Consider the following 27,184-nt stretch of genomic DNA (forward strand, 5'->3'; position numbering starts at 1 on the left):
AAAACACACACAATAGCGATTTCTCTTTTTATTTTCAATGCATAATTTAAAAACAACTTTCCTGTTTTTAGTTTTTGAAGCTCTATTTCACCAGATTGTTGCAATCTATGAGCTTGTCCTTTTTTCTCTGCTAGATTGTATTTAAAAACTAAATGAAAAATATCTAAACATAATTCACTTCATAAAAAGTAATAGAAATATAATGTATACATGATCAGTCAGCATTGGAACACATAATTTTTTTTTTTTTTAATAAGACTTCATAACATTGTAAAACACAAATGGCACTTTTTGGAAATTTGGCTCATGATTAGCTACTGAATGTAAACTGGCTTAATGTTTAGTTATTGACCACATAGTTTAAGGCCACTTTGATTTTAAAAATATAAAAACCACTTTCAACACTCCTTTAAAATAATGTGTATCCCTAAGATTTGCTTGTAGGGTTCAATGACAAGCCTACATAACTTCATTGGCATTTGAAAATCCAGCTAAAAGGCTTTTGCTTCACGCCTCGGTCGTTCACTGTCTACGGCGTTTTCCTTTAGTATACACTTTGCTCCCGTCGCACTCCAGATTGTGACACGTTTTCTCATGGCAAGCGATGTGCACAAGTTTGAGGTTTTCCCGGGTAAACAGTAAGCTGTAGAAATACTCCCAGTTGATTTCTCTGCCGTTCCGGTTTTCCACTGCTTTTGCCAGGGTAGGAATGATTGCACGTTTCTTCTCAATCCTGAAATTAAAAATGAATCTCCTTATTACAGCCTGATAGAAATATCAGAGCAGATACAAGCTAGTATTGGTTCCTTTAGCTAGAATTGCACCCTACAGTTTTCAAAGGGTATTTACAAGTTTCCATATTTTATTAAAATCAAATGCAATCAAGAATCATTTATTAACCATCCCATAATGAGCAGCTTTAGATGCTTGTGCAGCTTATTCTGAAAGCCTTCGATTCTTGATTTAATCGGTAACCGGTGAGATACATCACACACACAAATAGGGTCATTATGAAGTCATTTGGCTAATCGTTGATGTGCAATAAACATTCGCCAATAATCTCAGCAGGTGAGTTAGTGAGTGTTGAACTACCAAAGACAGATGATAACTTGAATAATGAGCAGTTCAATAATAGAATGATACCTGTGATCAAGGTTCCAGGTGCTGAAGAGGATTCTACTCTCACGGTTTCCATAGGGATTAATAGAATGAAAAGACGGGCACTTCTCTGCATCAAATGCACTCTATAACAGAATTATCTTCAATTATAGCAAAGCCGTTAAACACCAATTAAACACCGTTATACCTGATAGGTTTCCACCACACATAAGATTTAAAGAATGCTTTTATTATACATAAACTGAACATTTGAAAATAACCTCACTCAAGCAACTGCTGTACAGACACGCACTTGATTTTAGTTTTTACATATAATCAAGTAATTTGTGCTTCATTTTCAGTTTTATTTTAGAAAGTATAGCTGCTTCGTTTCTAGATTTATCTGGTGTAGGTTTAACCCAGCTATTAACACATCCAGGCAGTTCTGTTAAGATGAAAATGAGGAAAAGTACCTCATAAGAGATCTTGTCTCGCCTCTTCCCTATATTTGTTAAAACAAATTCAGTATATTACATGCTGTATCTTTGTACACCCACCTGACAGGAAAACCAGCCCTCCTGGGTGCACAGACTGTCATCCTTTTCTCTCCTGTCAAAATAACAGCCGTTGTACTTCACAGTTTTCAGCTGTTCTACCATGGTAGCCACAATCCTCTGGTATTCACCCTGCACCTTGGGACTTACCCCAGTATAGTCTTTAACCTAAAGAAACCAAAACAAACCACATTGCAGGTGTCCCTTTTTGGTTAAAACTTTCATCAGAAACGTGTTCTCATACCTGTAAAAACCTGCTCTGTTTTGGTCTTGATCCAAATCAGACAGCTTACATTTTGTATGGAAGCTGGTGCAATTTAATATTAAAACAACAAAAAACACCTCATCTGCTTATATACGTTAAGATGCCGAAAGGTAAAAGTGACCCTGCTTAACAAAAGAATAAAGCCACCCATTCCCCTTGTCAGTTACCTCCTTCAAGTAGCCACGCACTCTACTCGCACAGTTGTATTTCATGTAATCCGATTTAGTCTTAAACCTGGAATCAATACCTGCAAGAACAATACAGAAAATGGAAGTGGGCGGCATACTTAATTTGAGAGTAGAAAAGTGCTCCTGCTGAAAAACGGCACCAAACTTTCTCTGCAACAAATGAACCACTTATAAGCTGCATGAAACAGCAGGTTCAATATTATTGGTATTAGATATATCTTTTGAGAATGGATATAAAAACTTAAACAGGGCTAATACGGTTATATATTTCAATCGCTGTGGACTATCATTCCAGCCAAGGCTTTAAAACTAAAAGAACCTAAATGTTTTAAAGGCAGCGACCCGCTATACTGAACTTGGATGGCTGAGCTCTGCTGCACTGTTACCTTTAAACCAGTCTTTGTCACACTCTCTGTCCTCAGCCTCTGCATTGTCACTCAGGTTGTGAATTAATTCCTGCAGTATCTTACGTCTCTTTGGTGCATTTTCATCAGACAGGAGGCTCTTTGCCGACTCAATGAGGTGGTCGGTGGTCTGTTTGTTGGAAGAGCCTAACAAAAGGCTTATGTCACAGATACCTGCAGGATACCGACATGAAGAAAAAAGTCATTATAGCACTAGCACATGATTATTACATGTAGATTCATTCACAAGACAGGGCAGAGTGTCACAAGATGCTTAAAAACTCAACAATAAGCATGCAAGTGTGGCAACTATGAAAAAAGTTTAATGCTGGCCAGTGCTATGCAAACAGGGAACATTAATCTACAGCAGGGATTCCCAAACTGTGTCACCTCGTCTGTTTATTTAAAGGTGCAATGTACAGACTTTTAGTTTAGCATATCCATTAATCCTTCTGTGATCCAGGTGCTGAGTGCATAACAACTGTCACATCAGCTTACTGCTGTCACTGTGACTTGCCCTATCGAACCAAGCATCGCGTGCCCTGAGCAGATTGGATAAAAGAGGGTTCTACTGTAATTGTAACATACAGCCACTCCACGCCTGCTCCTTGGTGAGTAGGATTAGTTGTGTGTTGTCAGGGAGATTGCGGAAGTAGTCTTCAGTAAGTTCAGTTCCATCTTCGTACAAACACACACGGCAACCAGCAGGGCGGAGCTGTTTTAAAAATAATAATAATTAAATTACTTTTTTTTTATTTTTTATTTAAAACAAAACCCATTGTGAAACTTCCTGAACACAAGTTACATTACAGCCTAACTGTAGGGATGTTTCAGTCTTCTGAGCACTTGATACTGAAGGCAATCACTTTAATTTAACATAAAGCTCTCAATGTACTGAAGTGGCAAAATTGGTGATACACTTAGTGTCACGTTGTGTATGGTACCAGTCCACAAACATTGAACGTTTAATACCGACTGTACCTTCATCTGCCATATTGTAAGCCCTGGCCATATGAAGCAAACTATAGTACTGCCCAGAAACACTATAGTTTCCTATAGTAAACAGCAGTGCATACAATAGCATATTATAAGAAACTATAGTTTTATAACGGTACTATACTAGGCATGACTACTGTTTGGAAGTTTCAGTTGTTGCTATGTAAGAAAACTTACACCAGGTGGCGGTCTTATAATCGTAAGAATACCGTTTAAACCGTTTGACACCATTATAGTATATGTGACTATTGTTCAAAGGTCGAATAAAGAGCAGCCATGAATTGTAATTCATTGAGTTATCATAACCTGAGGAAAAATACATTGATCGAACTTGACCTTTTGGAATTCTAATTAGTTAGCAAACTGCAAAAACCCAACAGCTGAAACTGCTCGTGCACAAAACGCGAAAGCAGCAGTGGTGCAAACAGAGGTACCACAGAATAACGTTGTCTATGCGAACAATGGAAAAGGCTGCTCGTTCATTTGCACCTGGAATATTTTACATCCTTTCTTAAGAAGTTCTTTCATGCTTGTTGCTGCTATTCCATATTTCTGCTCGTTATCGACACTCCGGAGTTTGACACACTTAGGTGTCTTAAAAAGTCCGAACATCCCCAACTATTGAAGGTTCCCTGTTCTTTGTGCTTTCAAAAAAGAACGACTCAACAATAACACACACTTCCGCTTACTGAACTATGAGTTTGGACTACGCATGCTCAGTGCTTACTTGGAAGATGTACAGTCAAGGACGGTGTCGTTGCCGCAATACGTTCCTAGAGCGCCACCTGCTGGATACATCGATAACATAACTTATTCCATTATAAGATGCTGTTTTACAACTACTAAGTGGGCTAGAATTTTTTTAAGTCTGTTTTGATTAATTAAATCGCCATTTTTGGTTACATGTATATAATCTTGAATATAATCTATATACCAGCTTTGTTTGGTCAACAGCTCACCAGCAGTTTCTGGAATTTTCATCAGATGAATCATTAGACAGATAGACAGCCCACCCGCAGAAATGACTAAGTTAAAATATCACCCATTTCCTGTGGTTTTTATAGTGACCAAGCTGAGCTCATGCAATGGTGCATTTACTGGTAGTTGCTCACCCGTGTGGTTTGTAACATGAGCTAAAACCCCCCCTTTCAAATAATGCAGTACTGACGTTGTTTGGTTAAGCAATATGTTACTCTCTCAGAGAAGCATAGTAAAGTGGCCTAGACACACGCTGTCTAGGCCATGCTTCAGCTGTTCCAGCAAAATGTGCTTCTTAAAAGACTTAAAAGACAGTATTAGCTCTACGCTGTGCCTTGGAGCCCATAGGTGATGCATTCTGCACTGAAGAGCGCATCATGTCATAAAAAAAGATTCCCATTTTATTATGTGAATACAGATGCATAACAACCGACACATCTAGAACCGTGAATCAAAGGGGAAACAGTGAACATTATCATTCTCCTTGATGCCTTGCTTTCCTGTGCACATAACCCAGCACTCACTGGCTCTTTACATAACACAACAATTCAACTTACACAAGAAAAAGGTAATTTACCGAAACAGAAACAACTGCACTGTAACGAGCACTAGCTTGGAACCCACTTTTAACTAAATGGGAGACGTGCAAATAATGGTATTGTATTATACATCTAAAAAAAAAAGATGCTGCTTTTACAAAGGACATAAGAACATATCTGTGGTTGAACTTCCTATAGGTGAGAGCCAAGGCGGTCTCTACAAAATTCTGCTTAAAAATGTGGTTTTCATTCACACACTGTGATGTTATCCAATCACATGAAAGTATTTCCATGTGCTGTAAAGGTACCGGTATAAAACAAGTGCTAGCAGTTACCAAATCATCTCAGTCTCCACTCTCAGAGACGTTGCTAAGGCGCTCATCTGCCAGGTAACAATCACAATTTGAAATGCTATTTCTATTGAATCCGTGTGCATGAGGTCTGTAAGATCTGGTGTGGAAGACGGTGGACATGCTACAAAACCAATACTGGGCTGCTACAATTCTACATAGGTATGAAACTTAACAGGGGCTTTAGCGGTGCTGAAATTGTCTGCTTGAACCCTTTAAGGGTGACTTATACTCTAGATATTAGTTCATTTTAGACAGATGGGCTGCAATGCAGTTAATCTCTGTATCCCTATACTTAGACGGCATGACTAAAACCAGCCAGGAGGTTTAAGACTTACTGGTACCAAAGTTATTAAGCAGTTTGGTACGTCTAAGCTCATCAGCATTTACTACCTGATGTCTAATAGTCTAAGAAGTACACTTGTGCCCATTGCAAGTTGTTTAAGTTGCACACTGCTACTATGCTCTGCATATGTACTTCTGAGTTACATGTAAATTGAGTTGTATATATTTTGATAGAAGCTGTCTGGTTTTTGTATACAGAAGTATATATTATTGTTTCTTTTGTTTTTTAGAGAGACCATCAGAGAGAAGAAAATGCAGAAGCTGCTGCTGATTTTTCTTGCCTTGCTAGCTGAGTCTGCTGGACTCCCTCCTCCCTGTCTAGCCCTCGTCTCACACTCAGTGCCAAACCAGAAGCCCTGTGCCCTGCTCTCCATCCCTGCCTGTGCTCTGAACCTCACCCTATCGGACGGGCAGGAGAAGCACCTGCAGGCCGCTGAACCAGGCCTGTGTATCTCCGCTGTCACGGTGAGAGAGGGTTGTCTCCTCAGCGTTTGGCTGAGCAGCAGCATTGGCCCATCTCAGCAGACCTGCCACGTGTTTGCTATGGGGACCTACACAGATCTGGGATCGGATTCTCACCACATTCTCAATGCCTACAGCTGCAGCTGCAGAGCACTTGGAAAGAAACCACCTCCACGGCCATCCTTTAAGGACTTCAAAAACAAGCATCTTGTTGATCCGAGAACCAATGGAGACAAAAGGTTCTGGAATCAAATGATGAGAGACAGACACCTTACCCACCGCTCGATGAATACCTTTATATATGCATTTGATGACAAAGCGAAAAATATCTGTCGGGAACAACACCTACGTGAAAACCTGTATAAAAGTAGGAACTTGTTCAATATCACTGATGTATGGAGAACAAAGTCAAGTAGAGATTACGTTGTAAAAAAGAAAATAGAAAAACATGTTATTGTAGCATGCCTAAACAATGTACCAGTGCATTTAAATGGTACCAGTACCAAGTAAATGCCACCTGTACTATAATGATATATGTACTGACATACTTCACACAGCTTCATTCATATTTGGTTTAAATCTTTAGTTAAGAACATAAGAAAGTTTACAAACGAGAGGAGGCCATTCGGCCCATCTTGATCGCTTGGTTGTTAGTAGCGTATTGATCCCAGAATCTCATCAAGCAGCTTCTTGAAGGATCCCAGGGTGTCAGCTTCAACAACATTACTGGGGAGTTGGTTCCAGACCCTCACAATTCTCTGTGCAAAAAAAAGAACTATTTTCTGTTCTGAATGCCCAGAAATACTGAACATCTTTTGTGTGTTTTTTTTGTAATGCATTGCTTTAAAACCATTGATAACGCTTAATAAATTATTTTCAGCCTTTGCAGTTGGTATTTTCTTAAATTTAAATATTCTAAACTAATTATAGTACAGTTCGAGTACTAAACCACTAGAGTACAATGGATTCTTTACACTGGAAGAATATTGCAAATAAAATGATTCGCATTGATCAGCAACATTATATTATGATTTCAATGAAACAGAGAATCTGTGTAATTGAAATTACGAGATTAATGGAACCCACAATAAAACAGACTACACACATTTAATATACTAAAGGGATGCCCAAGAAAATAAAAAAAGAAAGAAAGTTTAACGTTTATTACCATAGCAACAGTTGGTGGGACGCTGTGGGACATACCAATGTGCCTGTCAAAAAAGGAACAGTTTAATATTATTGTTAATACAACTACTTCACAAAAACCTATGTAAATTAAAACTTGTGTTAAACCTTGTTAAAATGTGTACGAAACTGGTAATATCTCAGTATATTATAAATTTGCCATGTTACATGCTAAATTTAGAATTATCCACTCCCCCCTGAATTATAACCGTCGTTTTATCACCCTGGTAACATGAAGCCACGCTAAAGGAGAAACCATTCCCTCCTGGTGGTTAGGGAAGCGCATTATTTATATAATTGTCTTTTATTTGCCAAAATAAATAGACTCTTAGCAAAAAAAAAAACATAAATATTAGGAATGTTAATTCGAAATATATTTTTAGGGAGAAAAACACAAGCGAGTGATAACTTTTGTTTGATAATATTATACCTATACTCCCCTGTTTATGGTGGTGAAGTATATGCCGAAACAAACATGGCAGATGGATACATTGAAAAATGAACGAAGGTACTGTAAAATATCGGTGATATCTGATGAATTAACTTAAACGATAAAGCTTTTTTTTTTTAACATGTTAAATAATGACACTTGCAAGTGTTGCTGAAATGAAAATGTATTCCTTATTTGATTAAAATTCAGAATATATTTTCACGTCCTTGTTAATGTTTTAATTTTAGTTCCTAATATTTAAAGTATTATGTTATTTTTTTATTAACAGCATGGCTCGGGACCACTGCATATGTTTTTTATAATTTGATTGGAAATTAAAAACAACCGATACCATAAATGCAATTGCAGTACAAGTGTGCTCTGTCCGGACTCATTCGCAGATAGGCTGCAGTTAAAATTCTGGTGCTGTACAATGTACTGTAAGCGCTGCATATACCACTAGTGAGTGTATTGCAAATTACAATTGCACTATAATAATGAACCCGTATTATACAAGCGCTTTGACTGCATTTAAACTATATTCTTATATATTACATATCTGACCTAACTAAGTGATTGCTACTGGCCAGTGTGTTTAAAGGTTAACAATATTAAGAAGCTATAATTTAACAGAAATTCAGATGGTTTCCAAATTTTGATAACTGGAATATTACATGCTAATCTATAAATCTATCAATCAGTCAACTTAATTTATATATAGCGCCTTTCCTGTAAAACATCTCAAAGTGCTGTACATAGCGTTACATTAAAATTACATTAAAACAAATATCTATGTGAGTATAATATAATAATCATATCCATAATGGAACTATTATGATTATTATAAATACTACTACTACTACAACTGCAACTACTAATAATTAGTAATTTAGCAGACGCTTTTATCCAAAGCGACTTACAGAGACAAGGACCTCGGTTTTACCTCTCATCTGAAGGACGGAGCACAAGGAGATTAAGTGACTTGCTCAGGGACACACACATACAGTGAGTCAGTGGCTGAGCTGGGATTGAACTGGGAACCTCCTGGTAATTTATTCATTTTAGTAGACTCCAAATACAAACAATTTAGCCACCTTTCTGTGAAAACGGTGCTTGTAGATCAAGTAAATGTGTTAAACTTTTTTTGCAATTTATATCAAATATTTCTTCTCCAAGAGGATGGTGCACAGTAAAATCTGTGCCATTGTGATGTGCCAAGTTTTTCTTTTTTTCTCTCAACCAAGGTAACTGCTTGAGTTCTGGTGGATACGGCCCCTGCACAATGCCAGAGTGGCAGAGCGTTTTTGAGAAACATGTGGGAATCCCACCTCACATTCAGAGATGCAGGCTGACCCAAGAGCGATCAGAAGGGTTCCAGCTTGTCCTGAAAAACTTGGAAGGTACGCCAATCAGACAGGTGAGAGGGAGTGAAGTACTTGCCATGTGCTTACATGTCTTTTCAATTGCACCAGTCCAGTAGTACAATATTAGCTTATAGATGCATCCACTGCAGTAAGTGATCTTTCTGAAAGGTGGTATGCTTTCCTACCTGTTCTGCAGCACGTGACACATTGAATGGGGAGCATGTATTGGTCTGTTTCCTTTGCAGAATGCATTGGGGCCCGTCCAGTTATGTTTTTGGGTGTGCTTATGGTTACATGAGCTTTGTGTCTGACCTGTGAGGTACAGAGTTGTGTCGTATCCTGTCTCTCAGCAAACACTCCCCTAGCAACACAAAAGAATAAACACTGAGCCCATGAACCTCCCTTACAGAAGTTTTCTTTTCCCCTTGCAAGCATCATATTGAGAGTTTATCAGACAGAATCTTTCCTGCTGCTGCTTTCTTGTTTCGGGGAGCACAATTGCATGAAGATGTGTCCGAATTGTATATGTCCGTTTTATGAACATTGGATTGTGGTGGTTATTCCACAGTCACCTTAGGGAAGCTGAAAATCACATTGGAGACATTTCAGAAACAATATCAGCAGTTGAAGACAAATTCAACCAGTCTGCTCGTCTCTCTTTATATATTAAGCACAATGGTTTGGTATTCCACCTCGTGTTTAAAGTTATATAAACTGTACCTGACAAAACTGATTCAGCTGAAAAAAAGATCTGACAGGGGCTAAGGATTTGCTGTCAGAATATTTGATAAAAAGGGGGAGGATATGAGCACAAATTGTGGTTTATTGCTTCAACATTTTTTCATAGCCGACCTCTAAATAGACATTTTTCTGCTACTGAAGACAGCATAGGAGGTGCTGTCTTCAGTAGCAGTGATAAATGAGCTGCAAAACTGGGACATCTAACTGTAAATGTGCCAACCTCTTTCTGAACAAAGTGCATAGCTAGGTAGTACACATAGATTGTATAGTATATGCTGCTTACCCTTTCAAGGTTATAGTAGTGCTTGTAAAAATACCTTTTTATTAAGAAGATGAATTTGCATATCCAGGTCAATGCATAACTTTCCAAAATAAATTAATAAATGCATTGCTTTCACTATGTGTTTCTAAATTAGCATGCAGACATTGGCACCAGAAATTTAATTAAAACACAGCTTTTAATAAAGCTCAGGTCGACTTCCATAAAAAGTTAATAAAAACTTCAATTAACGAGTCCTTTGTTGAAAGAGGTGGAGGGCAGGGTCCTGTTGTCTTTTTGTTTGAAGTTGTTTATGTCCTCACTTAAAGAACCAAAACGGAAACAGATTGAGCTGTCAGTGCAGTTAATAAAACCCTGATTATTTATCACTGCCTTGGAAAAACAAAGAAAGTTTAACAGAAGTCAAATCTACCACCTGTTAAAAAGTCCTCAAAAGGAAGAGAATGGTTCCTGCGAATCTGAGAAGGCAGCTGTTTTTTTCCAGAACCGACAGTCTGTACTCTTGTGTTTAACTCTGGGACAGTGCCTGGGGTTGAGGGGGCAATGGGAAGGTACGGGTCAGTAACCATCACAATGGTGATAGTCTTTGATTATTCTTACTCTTTGGTATGGTGACATATTTCTACACTGAGTAAAATATTGATCGATGCTCTTTTATTTTTAATACCCAGAGACTCCTGGAGGGGTTCCAGGGGGTTCAGTACCAGCTCCGGGTCTCGCTCTTTGATGTCACCTACCGGCACTTTTTTGGGAGGACGTGGAGGAGTCCTGCAAGGCAGCTGAGGAGCTTACCAGGGCACCCCCCCAGAGTGTCCTTTAACGAGGTAAGGAAGACGGCACCAGTGACTGCACTGCTGGTAACCTTACCCACATCCTGCCAGGGGAAACCATGCCAATATAAGAAATGGCATATTATTTATCATGTTTGTGTGTTGCACTGCCGTTACGGATTCTGACCCTGGTTGGTGAGATAACGTTAAAAGTTTTATAGCCAAACACGCACAGTGGTTAAGACACTTGTGCCGTGCCGTGCTGTGCCCAGCTCTATTATATATGCTTGGGTGTGAGTCGTTTTAATGTGGCGTCTCGTATCACTTTTCATTTTTGTATTCTAATTCTTAAAGTACGACTTGGGTCACACAGTCAAACAAGGATAAATGTGATCTTCAGCAAAAAACAATGAACAAAACCAAACAGGTGAATTAGGCTAATGGAGTTATCTCAGTACTCCCTAGATAAGTGATGCAGCCACTTTAAAGATTTTTACATTTCAGCAGATGGCGATACATTAAATACTTTAAAGGTTAGCTTGGTACTAATTGCTCGTTTGTACAAATGCCATCCTCGCAATTACAACACACCTCTCAGCAGCCCTGCAAATGAAAGAGCATAAATAAGGTGGTTTCATTTGAAGGGCCTCATAAAGAAATAGCAAATATTTCTAAAACCAAGAACATTGTTGAGACAAGCAAATAATCCTTGCACTGAGGACTTTATAGAACTGTTTGAATTGCTAATGTTCATTCCTCCTTCACGCTGCCAAAAAAAAACAACAAAAAAAACCCCACTATAATAGTTACCACCCAGCGATTTCCAAGTGGGTACATAATGCTAATAGTTTTCATGCTAATTAATCTGGTGCTTATGTCTTCAATCTGCATAAAAGCAGAGTTGCAGGTGTTATAGATCAGGCTAATGTCCTATCCTTGTTCTGTCACTATTACGAATGTGATGAGACTGAACAAAGGTGCGCTCGGGTCATGTGCTAAAATTATTCCAAGACCTTGCAGAAGCGTGGTTAATATTATTTCTCTGCCATACCGCTCTGCTAACGCTCCTGGCAACTTAATATCCTACCGGGAGATTGGAAGTAAGCAGACAGCTGTCAAAATGCCAAAATAATGCAATTATAGCACACACAATAAAACAAGAAAATCAACAGTGTCTCTGAAATGTAATTGGCTACCTGTTGAAGCTGAGGCATTTACTCTTGGCGAAAGCCGAGTCCAATATTAGCATGAAGTAGATAACAGCTACTCTCAGGTAATGAAAATCAGATGTTTGGTAGCACAGGAACTGACCAGGAAGCAGCAGCACATATGTTCCATTTGAGTAATCTGAGACCGGAGGCTGTCTGCAGCAGTCTTTATGAACTGCTGCCTAGCAGTGTCACAAGTGCTAAATTGGGCATCGTTTTTAATTCCGACGCTAAGCATGAAGGTTCCCGCACTCTGTTTGCTAGCCTTTATCTGAAAGAGCATCTGTTTTGAGAAGCTAAGCAATGCATGCGTCAGTGTTACTGCATATATAATGTATCACCCTCTCGGGGCTGGAGTAGGGTAAGGCTGTTATCCAATATGATGACTTCTGCTTGTGCTGCTGCTGCAAGACCTTCAATTAGCGGGAGATTGCTTTAGATTCACAAGGTGGGGACGTGACAGATAAGACAGCGAGCAAATGGCAGACACATAAATTGTTTAGCATCAGGACCTTTTAAATATAATACGACACACGATGCTATGTCTGAGCTGTACATAATATGACATATGATGCTATGTCTGAACTGTACAGTCAGCTTGGTTGTAGATTGAATCTGATGTCCATTTTTAATACCTTTGAGTGTATTCCTCGTGAAATCCCTCTCACTAGATGTGTACAATTTACTAATTCAAATTGAAATGCAGATTTTTTTTATTATCATTCAGCTATACACAAATCTTAGTAGGTTCACAAAACCATGTGCTCAACTAATGTATACTAATGTATACAATAATTGTTTAATCCTTTTTATCTTGCAAGGTATTTACATATGTTAGTTGCCTCTGTCTAATTTATAACCTGCAAGGTTTAAAATTATTAGAAAACCAGAACAAAACATACACAGAATAATCCTACTCAAGCAAATCAGTGCTTGTGTCATTCCTGAAACCACTTTCCAGAGGATGACTGTGTCGAGCACGTGATCCGCTTAATGCTTTTAACGTTAGCTAGCTTCTCAACATATTAATTTAAATGGCTCTTATGCGGTATTATACCTCACCTGCACCCCATTATACGGCAGTAAATAATTGCTTGTTATCAAAATAAAAATGGAGTAGACTGCAACAGCACAGCAGGAAACCACTGTCTGAGATTTCAAAGAGGACTGTCACACAGTGAAGGATGCTTTTTAATATCCAGTGGAAGGAAAGAGACTCAAACAGGAAACAAACAGACAGATTAAGAGAGGAGCAGACTTGGAATGATGTATCTTACCTGACTCATGGGTTAAAAATGTTTTGTACTTGATACGACAGTACAGTAAACTTAAAAGTTGCTTCACAATCACTGAGCAACCACTGCTGCACAACAGCATCTTCCATCCCCTGGAAATGTTCTAGATATTGGTGTTGCTTTTAGGCATGTGTATGAGGTGAGATTTAACCTAGATACTCACCGGGGGGGTTAGAACCTTTCGATAGTGTCACGGGATCCTGGGTGTGCAGACGGGACCTTGGCTAGTCTGAAAAACAACTTTGCAGATGGGTTCAGTTTCTTGTGGGATTCATTTCTCCCAAAGTGCCTTGTTCCTAGCTGCAGACTTTTGGTAACACATGGAATTTGAACAAGGCTATGAACACCCAGCTGAGGCCTGGTTCCTCTAGTGTATGTTTGAGAGACCCAGGGAGATAACAAAGTGAAAAAAAAGAACAGATTCTAATGCCCTTTCTTGCACTGCGTTGTACTGAGCAATGGGAAGAGGTTCTCTTTTCTCGTCTACAGGGGGCAGTGTTGTATCAAGCACAGAGGCAAGGTGTTTGCAGTGTGAATTATGTGATTTGGCCTTGTTCGGATTCCCAAATGATTGGCATCCCACACTTTTTAGTCTTTAAATGTTTCGCTGATGAAGCTGTCACTTTGGGCCAAATGCAGGTGACAATTAAACAGACACCTTATTTGAATTAAAAAAGTGTGCTTCTGCTCTCCGTCAGAGAGCTATGGGTTAGCATGGTAAGGAAGGGTTTAGACCATGCATGGGCATACCAGCTCTGATAATATGAGTGGTGTGGGGGGGCTGTAGAATTGGAGTAATCCTTGTTAGCATTTGTGAAATATATTACATTTTTCTTTTAAAATGTAAAAATATTTGAAATACAAATTAAGTTCTCACAAATCCACAATGCTTTGGTTGTATCAAAAATAAACTACTTATTTACTTATATTAATAAATAACTCCACAACCCTCCCTCCCTCCCCAAAAGTAGATATTTTTAGATAAAGCAGCCCAGTCATCTAATTTTCAATAAATATTCTAGTAGTTCAACTTGCTTCCTACATTTTTAAATAAAAAATCTATAATATTATGATGTAAGTTACTTAGTTTTAGCTGGGACCGCTGATGCATTTCAATTTACCTACATCCTATTCATTTTTTTATGCATTCTCTATATACTGTCACCCAGGAGCGCCATATACAGAAACTAGAGATGCCTGTCCAAATCTCTTTATGCCTGCAGGCTGTGGCATAGCTGGAATCCAGGCTAATCCAGTTTTTTTTCTGTAAAGGTTTTTACATCACAATTATAGCCTGGGGGTCCAGTGGGTTGTTGTCATTTCTTAAGTGAAGTTGGGGGGCCGACAGAGACATCCTTCGTTTACGCTGTCTTGTTCGCAGAAGCATGGAAGCCTTCTTTTTATCAAGTCAGCCAGATCTGCTGTCTTACCCATCCTGACTAAAACTGTCGTGCAACAGTTGCAGCTTTTATGAATGATTAGAGAAAACATGTCAGGAATGGCTTTTTTGCTTAACTGACTAATAACCCTTTATAAATGGTGCATTTCTCAACTACTGAGCTTACACTGCACTGCGGTTCAAAGCAGGAACGAGAATGCCCCAGAATGACAGTAATCATTGAAGGAGAGCCTTCCTTGTTTCAGCTGTACAATACATGCCTAGAGCCAGACATCCCTTCAGATGCAAGGAGAGTTTGGGCTGAGATAGATGAATGAACTCTGGGGCCTTGCCTTTGAGATGCTAGTGGTTGCTGAAGTTGTTCAATTGGAAAAACAAATAAAAGATAAAAATGACTCTTGCCCCAAACGGCGGGACACAAAACAATCCTCCCCCCCCCCTCCCCCCCCAATAATATTATCCACTCCAGGTTAGTTTTCCTAGCTCAGGTTAGGGGGGCTTTGAAATACCTATTACAGCACAGGCAGGAAAAACAATCACTACAAGAAACAACAATATGTTTGATTTTTTATTTTATTTTATCAAGGTCGGAAACTTGGCTGGTGTTGGATTAACTTAGTGCTCATTGATCTTCGCCATGAAATGTGAAGATAACTAGCCTTTCAGTGGTTAGCTTCCCAGTGTCTAGTGAGTCTTAAATGGGTTTGCCAGGCAAACCTGCTTTGACTTTGGTGTTTGTTTGCAGTTTTATCTTTTTTTTAATTCATTTATTTTTTATTCAAAACAGTTGAGGAAGCTTGCAAGTGTGGATGTGACACACATGTCAAAGCTAATTTGCACAGGGGGTGGTATAAGGCATATCCCTGGCAGATAAGATAGCATCTTTTATGAAACCCTCGCTAGAGAGAGTCATTCGCAGCTGTTGGCTGTTAAAGGACTGTGTGAAAAAGATTCCGAAATAAAAGCACAAAGACACTTCTCGACAGATTGAGGGGAAGCATGTTAGTGTAGCACAGATTTCAGGGCACATTGCTTTACCTTTGTGCACAGTGCAACACTAATATGCATCCCCCCAAAAGAAAATCAAACAGAAGGAAAATGTAGATTATACGAATAATCCATTTGTGGAACGGGCAGTAGAAGCTCAAACAGTTGCTCCTCATGTTACGCTGTACCACTGAGACCTTCAGCCTCCATTAATGTAAATCAACTCTCACTGAATGTTAAATGTGCTGGATTCCGGTCGGGGTGCTTCAGTTTGTGTTTTTTTAAACATATTCTGCAGATTTCACAGGACATTAAATAATAAAAAGGTGTACATCTGAGATCTGTGGATATCTAGTGTTATACATTATTAATGGTGACCCACCACCGACCAGATGCCTCTGCACGGAAGCCTGGAGATAATCTCCGACCATGGAGTGGAATGAAAAACAGTCCATGCTGCATTTTCCATTCATTACGTTAGCATACAGTGGAGAGAGGGACCAGGTGCTGCTTGCACAGGGAATGTGACCAGAGGCTTCTTGCATTCCGATCCACATTTACTTTAATGTTTGTTTGTTTTTTTGCATAATGAAGGTACTTGGTTCTGAAAGTGTTAAAATACAATTGTATTAAAAATCTTTTACTTTATTTGTAACAGTAAGTTATTGGCTCATATACTGTAGGTTGCTGGCAGCACCCAATGCTGTTTACTGCTGCGGGAGTAAGCTGACTGTAAACTGACATTTCTCGGTGAAAGACTGCTTCTGTTCCTGCCAAATTCAATATCAAAACATTTCCGCCGAACATCTGCGTTCAGTGTATGTGCTTAGCTTTGTCTAATTTCACGGGAAGAAGTGTGGAAAATGTTACTTTGAAAGGTATTTTACATAAGGAGGCCCGTGTAGCTTCATGACAGGGCAGTAGAGATACCAGATAGGGTTATTAAATTGCCCAAAGCAAATCATAGGTTACAGTTAGTTACTATGCACCCAGAGCTATGCACAACCTCCTTGAAACCGAGTTCAGCTATCTTTAAATGCATAAAACACAGTGGCACCAGTTTATACCCAATTTGATATATTAATATATGTTGCTTTGACATACAGTACCTCTAATAAAGTTCCATGAAAATCATCAGAGGAATGTGAGATTTATTACGTGCTACCCCAGCACATAGCGATTGTACATGATGGGCTAGGACTTCAGTTACTTACCATGAAATATAGCCCTTCTGTGTGTCTCAGCAATGCAGCTAAAGTAAAAATGCTGATTGTATAAAAAGGAAGTGATCACCCTCTGTTAGCTGATTACATAAATGCAATACAGACTAGAGTGGTGCAGCACATGCTCATTTAGTTTGTTGTGCTGTAAAGGAGTGTTTATGACGAGCCCTTGTTAAAATACAAGGAGCCTGTTACTCATGACATGAGATAGGAAGTGTCAAGTGTTGAGTTTGTATGGCAAATGAGCGGTCGATTATTCCGTTTATTTCATGAGAGCTTGAAAAGAGATTGTTCTGTGTGCAATCTAGTGTGAATAGTGTTTGCAGTTTACATTGCTAGTCAATGCAGCCTATTCATTACATTACATGCTGGAGAATATATATAAGCAATCCTTAATAAAAAAAAAACACAATGTTTTGAAGCAAGCACACATTTTCAGAGAGGAATAAAATCATTTGAATGGTATAAAACTGCTCAACTCAGAACAACAGTTTAACTGCTTCATCCTGCAAATAAGTTGGTTCATGCTAGTTGTTTGTATTCCTCTCTGAAAACTTGCCCCTTTATGACAAACATCTAGTGGCCTCCCTGCACATTTCCTTTAGGATACAGTTCAGTCTAAGAGCCTTACAGAGTTCCAGAGTAGCCAAGGCAGCACCAGAATGCAATTGTCTGCAGACCAGGCACTAACTGTTTGCTGTGTGGCAGTTTGTGTAACCCTGATGGGACATCCAACAGCCTTCACCAGAGTATTGGAACAAAGTCTAGTGATGGAGCCATTATTTAATGGAAAACTACTTTCACATGTGCCGTAGTACATCTGGTGTTTAACGTTAGCTACTAGTTTATGTAATTAACTAATGTGTAGATTGTGCACGTGTTCTGGTTTGGGGAGTATTCTATTGGTTTTTTTTATTGCGTTTTGCAGATTTCTCATAGCGGTTCAGCAAATCGTGGATTGCAGAAACTCAGAATTAAATTGTAGTGGGTGTTTGGCGTGGGAGGTTGTAGTTGGCTTAATCCTGTTTGCCTTTATCTGTCTAAAATGAAGCTAACTTTATGAGTGTAAGAAAATATACAAGCATTCAAGTTTATTTATCAAATAACACATTATGGGAAATGGTTAGGTACAAAAAATCTGGGAATAATGATAACTTTGACCTAACCCCAACCAACTCAAATTAGGGTCACATGCTAGCCTACCGGATGAAGTAGTAGTATGTAAAACACTGGGAATGGTTGAAAAAGAGATTTTGTTTTAATTGGTTCCCTCCAGTAGGGGACAATGGTGTAATAACAAGGGACGAGCCTTGATGGACCTAATGGCCTTTTCTCGTTCTCCAACTCTTATGTTCTTATCTGTGAAAAAGTGAATATATTTGAGAAGCCGCAGGAAGAAGAGGCTCAGAAAAGGAGACTGAAATGGAATCATGGATAATGATGAGTTGAAGAGGCCTAGTATTGAGAATGCAGAAGAAGAGAGACCTGAAAAAGCTCATCTGTGTTGAAGCTGTTCTGTCATGACTGTTGTTCCACGTGTCTGCTCGGAACTGTCAAGAGAAAACGTGTCACTCTCATACTCTGGGATTTGGATACTGTGCCAGCACTGAGTGAGGAGGGGTGGAAATGTCTCTGATGGAGCTCTGGGCTGGGCATTTTGTGTGTGTGTGTTTTTTTTTTTTTAACATGTTGAAATACATTGAATTGAGTGAATGTTAGATTCCATAATAAGATACAAAAATAAATAAATAAATAATCAATGCTAGATCTCTCAACATTTGTTGCATAAGACCAACACTTAATGTAAGTACCAGTAGTTTTGTGTCAGTTTGTGATAGAGATTAATAAACGTACTGAATGACCATATTGGGAGCTGAGAGAGCCATCGTGGTAAATTCAAAAACATTTTGCAGCCCTCTTCTTTAATTTCAAAATGGGGATTTATATTTCATTTAATAAATTCAGACATTTTATTTCTAGAACATTTATTTTAAGAAACTTTGAGCATCTGAATTTTATTCTATCGACAGACAGCCTCTTCATATTCCAAACATGACTCTCTACAGTACTTTACAATAGCTAATACATTTAGATTAAAATTGACATGCAAATGTATTAGTTCCCTGTTTTGTTCTGTTTTTATAAAGTAAAGTTAATCTCTGATCACAGATACATTGACCACAGTTCATTGCTATTTGCAGGCTGCTAGGCTGAGCAGATGAAATGCAGATACTTGACAGTGTTTATAAGCTTGTTTCTGCTCACGGTCCATGTAAATTAGGCTGACAGCTGTTCCAGTCTGCTCCCCAGAGGCAGAGAGGAACAGTTATGCAATACTTGGTAACTTTATTTCTGTGCTTAATCCCCAGGATTCAGTATCGGCACCCAAGCGACTTTCTGTCAGGCCCTATATATGATATGTGTGTGGGTTCAGTTCAAACCAACCCAGCAACGCTCACATAATGAGCACTTACACTCTCACTCGTGTTTCAGAATGGAGTGTCTGTCATATGAAACAGCTTGTTCATAACTGTGCACTGAGCACTGGTGTTAAAAAGGCCAGCTTACAAAAGCCAGGGATATAGCTTTAGTGGAAGAAGAAATTGACAACAAGCGGACTGACCTTTTCTGAGAGGTTAACTTTTTCAGGTATTTACAGGGCTCCGAATCAGGTCCTTACTTCATAGAATGGTTAAAATTATATATTATAAAATATTGTGTAATCTAGATGAAAGTTTTGTTTTCCTTAAAGCTTATGCAACGTTATGTATGCCTGTGTGTGTTGGAGTTTTGCATGTGGGTGGATAACGCCACTGAGATGTTCAGACCTATTTTACATTATTATTTGTTTATTTAAGGCGACTTACAGAGACTAGGGTGTGTGAACTATGCATGAGCTGCAGAGTCACTTACAACTACGTCTCACCCGAAAGACGGAGCACAAGGAGGTTAAATGACTTGCTCAGAGTCAGTGGCTGAGGTGGGATTTGAACCGGGGACCTCCTGGTTACAAGCCCTTTTCTTTTACCACTGGACCACACAGCCTCCTATACGTTGGCATGTAGTAAATGTAGCATTTACTGCAGAGCTATCATGACCTGCTTTGGATACATTTTCTTCTACCAATTATGGTGAAGATTTAACTTTCAAGGATGTTTGGATGCATCTTTTTTTTAAAAAATGTTTCAAGAGAAACCTAATTTGTCTGTATTTTGATTGGAAATGATGACATCAGTTTTAAAAAGAAAAATCACTGTTTATGTCTTCCGGGAATGTTGCTGGGAAATTGCATGCAATAATAAACAGGTGCAATCAAATACAATGCAAGGAAATAGGCAGAGTGAGCAATGTAACCTGCTTTTTGAGCAGACTGATAATCGTGCCTTTTTATATGAGTAAAACTATGAATGCCTTGAGATAGATAGCAGTATTAACCTCTTTTAACTGGTGGGCTCCATTTCATTTAAACTGTCATCCATGCAGAGGAATCTTTCTGAGGGCTATAAATACTTTATATGCGCTGTTAACTACTTTAACCTTTTAAGAGCTTTGTATGAGGGCATTGATAATGCCAGCTGACCTTGAATTGCTGCTAGAACCCTTGCCACATTAGAGCAAAGAGCTGTTCCAGCAGCAAACTAATCAGACAGCCTTGACAGGGTTTAAATTATTAATAGGCCGTGCATATTGTCTAGAGTTCTGAATGTAAACCATGTAATTGTTGAATTGAAATCAGGCTGCTACAGACGCTATCATCATAGTCTACCAATACCGTTGGCACTGTGTACCCAAAGTCCAATTCAAAGAACAGTTCCTACATTTGCCCAGTTGTGTGTGTTATTTCCATATCCCAGTGCTGTCCTGCTGTTAGCAACTCTAAAATGTAATGACTGATCTCATGCATGCTACAAAGTTTAGTTGGATATTTAAAGGCACAATCGCTTGATAAGATGTTAAGAGCTCAATGCAGATAGTTGCTGCTCACTCTCTTTTATGCCACCTGTCATTGATTAAGCACCCACATTATAATCATTTTGCCAGTAACAGAGGATGAGCTATATCTGTTTCAATAGGTGATACTTTAATTATTTTATCTTTCTTTGCCTGTGTAATTGGGGGAGTATTGGCCCTTCTGATACCCAGTAAATGGCTCATTACTAAAGCCATTTCAAAATGAAATAAACTCTGTGTTGGATAAAGGTCTTCATGTCACAGTGCAAATAACACAATTTAAGGGAAAACTTTTAATGTTATTGTAACGGGGAGATTGGTGCTGACTGTCTGGCGCATGCATGGTTCTGCAGGAAGAGGGCAGCAGCCTCGTAAGATCTGCCTGTCAGTCATGGCAATGACACGGAGAGGTTGGGAAAAGTGTGTTGGCTTTCCCTCTCTCTGAGTGGTTGAGAGGCGGACCTTGGGGGATTGCTCGGCCCATAAGCACTGCGCTTAGTTATGCATTCGGGTGGCCATTACCGAGGAAACCTAGTGACGCTAGCTGAGGAGGCGAGCGTAAACAAACATCATGCAAGCACGCCTTAGGAAGACAGCCAGCCTTAAATAAAGAGACCCCGAGCTGACCGGCTTAGCGACAGTGGGGGCACTGCTTAAGCAGCACTTTTATTTTGTAGTTTTATTACTGTGTTTTATTTTCCCTTTTCATTTCGCCTTTGGTTTTCATTATTATTTTGATCACCTGTGAGTGCACCAGCATTAACCTGACTGTACCTGTGTTGGTAACCCTGTGGTCCTGATTACCATTGCCGGTATTCAGGCCATGGGCAACAGCACCCCCCTGCAGGCTTAAATAAATCAGTGCACCTGAGAGGCATTTCCAATACAGTTCTGTCTCCTGTGTGTCATTGAATTGCCTAGCACCCTTCTACAGTTATAAACTTATAAAAAAAAAAAAAAATAGATATTGGTATCCACGGCAAAGACATCTTGCATGAAATTTGGCAGACCTAATTCTGATGGTCCAAGTGAGATCTGCTAGCAGAATTGGAAAGGGGTATTGTACAAAAATAGTCTTGGATTCAGAAGCAGAGCAGGGCTGTGCCTTAATAAAATATTTGCATTTGTTTATGAAACAGGGTAGTTTTGGAAGTGATTTTAAGGCACTTTTCCACTAGAAACAAAAGCATGGACACTGTACTAGAGTTACTCAGATTAACCTATTCAACTAAAATGAACACATTCATCCACTATCTCAAGGCAGTTACAGTACACTCTTCCAGTTTCACAACCAGATATGAATATAAATATGCTTGCATAATGTGCCGTTCGAAATGTCTTGCGGCGAGTTAAATCTCAGTCGTAAACTATTCTTGTCAGTTGAGGAATGATCTAAACAGTGGTGGATCTAAATACCACCGCTCTTCTACTCCGTATTAACCCATTACTACATACGATAACAAAACGGTGAGCTCCAAACATGTACATATCTGCCCACACTTCATTGCTATATAACTTCATAGTAGGCTTCATTAACCTCAGAGGGGAATGCAGGTGCATGCTACACATGTTCATCTCTGGCAAAGGGTCGATCGCTCTGCTCTTTTCACAGTCTCGGTGCATTGGCAGCTGCTCCACTTCTGACCTTGTTTGGCATTTTACTTGAACATTCTCATCATGGGCAGAAACAACATAGGAGATTGCCTGTCAGGTGTGCTCAGTTTGACGTTGATTGTTACCATGCCGCTGCTCCCCAAGTGTGACTTCATGACTACTAATTTCAATGCTGGCACTGCTTAATATAAGTTTGGTTCGTTGTCAGCAATGATATTTCGGGGGGGGGGGGGGGGATTTTGTTTTTCACAGACAGATCTAGATTTCATTAAGGATGGTCACATTAAGAACCTTCGAGTCAGGCCTGCTTCATCATTCTCATGATTTTCCTTAAGAAGATTAAGCTGCAGTTAAAGCCCAGTACATTTGTACAAACAGAAGTATTGTCAAGTTGCACTGCAGTTGCCTCTACCATACTGAAATTATAACGTTATTGCATTGATTTCAAAGAATTTCAGTGTGGAAAAACTACTGCTTAGTATATATAGTGTATATGAATTCATTGATGTAACTGTTTTCTCTTGAAAAATGACATCTTGTTTTATGTGTTTTTTTTTTTTTTTTTTTTTTTTTTTTTGAGGGAGGGGTACCTTCCCTAGATAATAAAAATAATTGCTATTTATCGTAAAGGCTGTTTAATGGCCCACTCTTTCATCTCTGTGCAAGAGAGCATGCTCTTGATGGCTGGCTAATGGTCTAGTTATAGCATCAATCAAACATGTGCGACATGGATTTCTGAACCATCTGAACCAGGGGACTCTCAACTGGTAATGCCATAAAGGGACCGATAACAGAAAAAGAAAGTATTTATCTATTCCGGGTTAAAACTACAAAAGTCAAGACAAACTTTAGTCTAGTACTCTGCACAAGTCACAAGCCAAAATGTTTGTCTACTTGTCTTAATTTCGTACATTCTGTGTTTTTGAAGTTATGAATAATCAGTCCTTGTGCAATGCTGAAGTCAGTCTATTCTGGGGTATGTAGTTTTAGAGACTATTCATGCCCCTTACCCAGTCATTGGTTATTCCTAAAATAAATGTATAAATTTTGGCAAGCCACTGGCTCTTTTAGTTTTTGGTATGCCAGGGTAAATATTTAGTAGCAGAAATCAAACTGTGGTCTTATGAATTATTGACATGACCTACTGACTGTGGTATTGATTCAGCGATGGAAAACTATGTGTCTGCTCCCTTTCTTGTTTTTTCAGGTCGTTTATTTCCACACCTCTCTCATCCACCCGAACATCGTGGCCGTCGTGGAGGTGGTGGCCGTGGCACAGAAGCAGAACGGTTCTCAACATGCGCTGTCCTGTGGCTTTGGGATTCTGCGCCTCTTCATCGGCCAGACGGAGCCTGTGGAATCTTCCGACGCCAAGCTGGACAAGAGGTGCCAATCTGTCACAGAACACTTCCCGAAATAAATCAAGCACAGGGCTGTTGAGTTGTGGAATTAGAATTCGATCCTCCTGTTTTACTCTGGAAAAGATGATTTAGTAAAGTGACCGACTCTCACTACATTACTGTACCTGTAAGATAACTAACATTAAAAGTGACTAAACTAAGTTACACTTAGTTGGATAGGCGTTAACTACTAGATTTTTGCAGATGGTAGCATTGGACACATAACTTAAACAAAACCTTGTCCTACCTAACAAGCAAAGGCTAATTGAAAAGTTCTGCTAGACTATAAGCTAAATCAACTGCATTAAGGTACAGGAGATGTTGGATACTTTGTAATTCCCATTTGATCCGGATGTCAAAATGGTTACCCAAGCCTGTTATTGTTGTACATTTGGATGTCTTGAGTGCACCATTGTGGTTATTCTGCTTTCCAAGTAGTCAATTGTATTGATCACCAATTTGTGAAGTGACTAAAACGGCATGCATGGCAGATAACTGCAGATGAAGGGACATTAAGCACACTTACAATCATTCTAGCTGTTCTTGCACTCACTCAATGATTACTCATCTTTCAGAGGACAGTGTTCTTAGAAACAGACTTCTGCTTTTTGCTTTTATGTAGACTGAAATTAGAAGCATTAAAAAAAGCTATACTGGTTACATCTTTCTTTCTTTCTCTTTCTGAACGTTCATTAAAATACACTAACAAAACATAATGAAAATGAAATAATTACATTGGGACAAGCCTCAATACATTTCCTGGTTGTAGAATTTTATTTTTTTTTCCTGGTGGGGGAAGAAAAAACGAAATGCTAAATGCATCGCAACCTGAAATCAGTGTCATTGTCTGGATTTAGCAATTATAGTTTATGTTAAACATGGTGAAATAACTAATTTCCCAGTCTATTCCTTTCATCATTTCAGATTACATCTCTACCATGGGACACCCAGAGCCTTGCTGAGCCCAGAACTGCAAGACCCCATTGAAAGTGAGCATGCTTGAAAGTTCTTGCATTTAATTTCCATATTTCCTCACCACTTATTGCTAGATACTGATGGTATATAGTTAACATTTCAATTTGCTTAATGTCGGCTTTTTTCAATTTGTAACAGCTGAGAGGATGCATGCAGCGTGATGTCTTTTGTCTTCTGGAACCCTCATGTAAATGCTATGTAAATTGCAGTAGGTTATTCTCATGGTAAAATATGCAATAATATAACATGGTAAAAAAAAAAACACACACACGCACACACACACACTGGGCATTATTTTAAAGAATGTGACAAAGCAAAGACACATTTTCTGAAAAGAATAAAACAATTTGAACGGTATGAAACTAGAATACTAAATAACCGCTCTTACCTCCGGCTAAGCTGTTTTTTTTCTAGCTTTATACTTAGTAAGCTTAAATGCTGTTATTGTTGCCATTTTTAACATATCCTGTAAGAGGAACATGTAATGGATGTGGGAGCTGTAATCATTGTGACTCACCTGAATTCATGTCTTTGTAAACCTATAGATATACACAGACAGTAGTAGGCTAGTGTCATTTTTTCCTTTCTCACTTCTGGCATGAACAGCAGGGAAAGGAAATTACCGTCCTTGTATAAGTGCACCCTGTCAAATTAGTTTAGCATTAGAAGACCTTCTGTGATGCTTTTATGGTGACATTTGCACACAGCTTGGTCTGTTTCCACTGGGGGTGTTTAGTAGGACTGATATTAGAAGCAAATAGTAGACAATATTTTGACCATGCTCAGATCACTATAAAGAAATCTTAAGTCAATCCATTTGTGAGAACACCTGAGATTCAATTTAATCTCCACAGTGACTCAGATCCAAGTAACCAAGCCTTCGATATTGTAATGTTTCAAGTAAATGTTGTTCCTTAGCTGAGTCAAAGCCTTTCTATTACACAAACACAATTTACCCATCTTCAAAACGATGTATGCGTGCTGTGCTTTTAGAGTGGGCTGCTGGAAGAACAGGCTTGTGGTTGTTGAGCCTGTTGCTAAGGAAAGGACGCATTGACGTTCCTTGCGTATTCAAATGGGACGGGGCATTATTGGATTTCATTTAATTACCCGGACAATGGTTCTTATAAAAGGACACTGCTAATACAGGATAATCAAAATGTTTTACAGATTTTATATCTCTGAAATTCTCTGATGGCTGTCCTGGAAATTGCTAGCTTTGTAGCTAGTTTTTTGACAACAAATCTTGCCAAGTCAGCCCTTAGTCACTAGATTTGGCGAGAAATTCGCTAAATTGGCAACTCTGCTTGAAGGCGCAGAATAAACAATTTGATTTCCGCACGTCTTATTATTGTCTTGACACAACAAGGAAAAGGGATCGCTTTATCGGTGCCCAGGCACTGAAATTAGAGCGGTTGTGTGCCATTTAAGCATTTTCATAACACATCAGGTAAATATTCTTTAATTCTTAAGTCAAGGATCTGCCTATAGAAAAAAGTACCGGAGAATTTGCTGTGCACGATTATATGATCACTAACCTACACGTTAGATACCAGTTTTATAGTAGTTAAGTAACTGTACAAATAAGGTACAATGAAAATACGATGTGTTTGAAGTAACCTGCATATCCTGTGTCAGTTATTATTTATAACTCTAAGCTCATGCATGGTGGTAGAATCCATTGATCATAAATATTGTCATTATAGAGCTGACAGTAGATGTCACTGCCGTTTTGTAACCAGAGTGATGATTGTATAGAGTTGTGTGATGATGTAAAAAACAAAAAACAAACATAATCTGGTGTACAATAATTTGCTTATACGTTGATATATATATATATATATATATTACAATATCGAAGGCTTGGTTACTTGGATCTGAGTCACTGTGGAGATTAAATTGAATCTCTGGGTAGATCTTTAGACTGTCAGGTGTTCTCACAAATGGATTGACTTAAGATTTATTTATAGTGATCTGAGCATGGTCAAAATATTGTCTATACTATTTGCTTCTAATATCAGTCCTACTAAACACCCCCAGTGGAAACAGACCAAGCTGTGTGCAAATGTCACCATAAAAGCATCACAGAAGGTCTTCTAATGCTAAACTAATTTGACAGGGTGCACTTATACAAGGACGGTAATTTCCTTTCCCTGCTGTTCATGCCAGAAGTGAGAAAGGAA

At 38.9% G+C, this 27,184-nt stretch overlaps 2 protein-coding genes across 3 annotated transcripts in view; one reads left to right on the top strand and one right to left on the bottom strand.

Moving 5' to 3' along the window:
* Positions 1–13: 13 nt before the first annotated feature.
* Positions 14–4,226, bottom strand: LOC117962462 (DNA fragmentation factor subunit beta-like). 2 transcript variants are annotated; one of them, XM_034043008.3, is made up of 7 exons: positions 3,995–4,226; positions 3,098–3,224; positions 2,576–2,683; positions 2,085–2,164; positions 1,656–1,820; positions 1,144–1,244; positions 14–733 (listed from the first exon to the last, which is right to left on the bottom strand). In XM_034043008.3, the coding sequence occupies exons 1-7, from the start codon at positions 4,115–4,117 to the stop codon at positions 523–525; spliced, it is 915 nt and encodes a 304-aa protein (XP_033898899.3). In that variant the 5' UTR covers positions 4,118–4,226; the 3' UTR covers positions 14–522. The 2 variants fall into 2 exon arrangements, with proteins under 2 accessions (XP_033898899.3, XP_034760532.2); XM_034904641.2 differs by having other exon boundaries at positions 2,492–2,683.
* Positions 4,227–7,601: 3,375 nt separating this feature from the next.
* The window catches only part of LOC117963674 (nephrocystin-4-like), a 78,947-nt gene continuing 59,364 nt past the window's right edge, over positions 7,602–27,184 (top strand). Inside the window, exons 1-5 of the mRNA XM_059002199.1 lie at positions 7,602–7,872; positions 9,039–9,211; positions 10,851–11,003; positions 23,834–24,012; positions 24,951–25,015. Of these exons, the coding sequence (XP_058858182.1) occupies positions 7,863–7,872; positions 9,039–9,211; positions 10,851–11,003; positions 23,834–24,012; positions 24,951–25,015 (580 nt within the window). The 5' untranslated portion in view covers positions 7,602–7,862. The remainder of the gene's footprint in view (positions 7,873–9,038; positions 9,212–10,850; positions 11,004–23,833; positions 24,013–24,950; positions 25,016–27,184) is intronic.

Source organism: Acipenser ruthenus, chromosome 27 (assembly GCF_902713425.1).
Source record: "Acipenser ruthenus chromosome 27, fAciRut3.2 maternal haplotype, whole genome shotgun sequence".
Taxonomy (NCBI): domain Eukaryota; kingdom Metazoa; phylum Chordata; class Actinopteri; order Acipenseriformes; family Acipenseridae; genus Acipenser; species Acipenser ruthenus.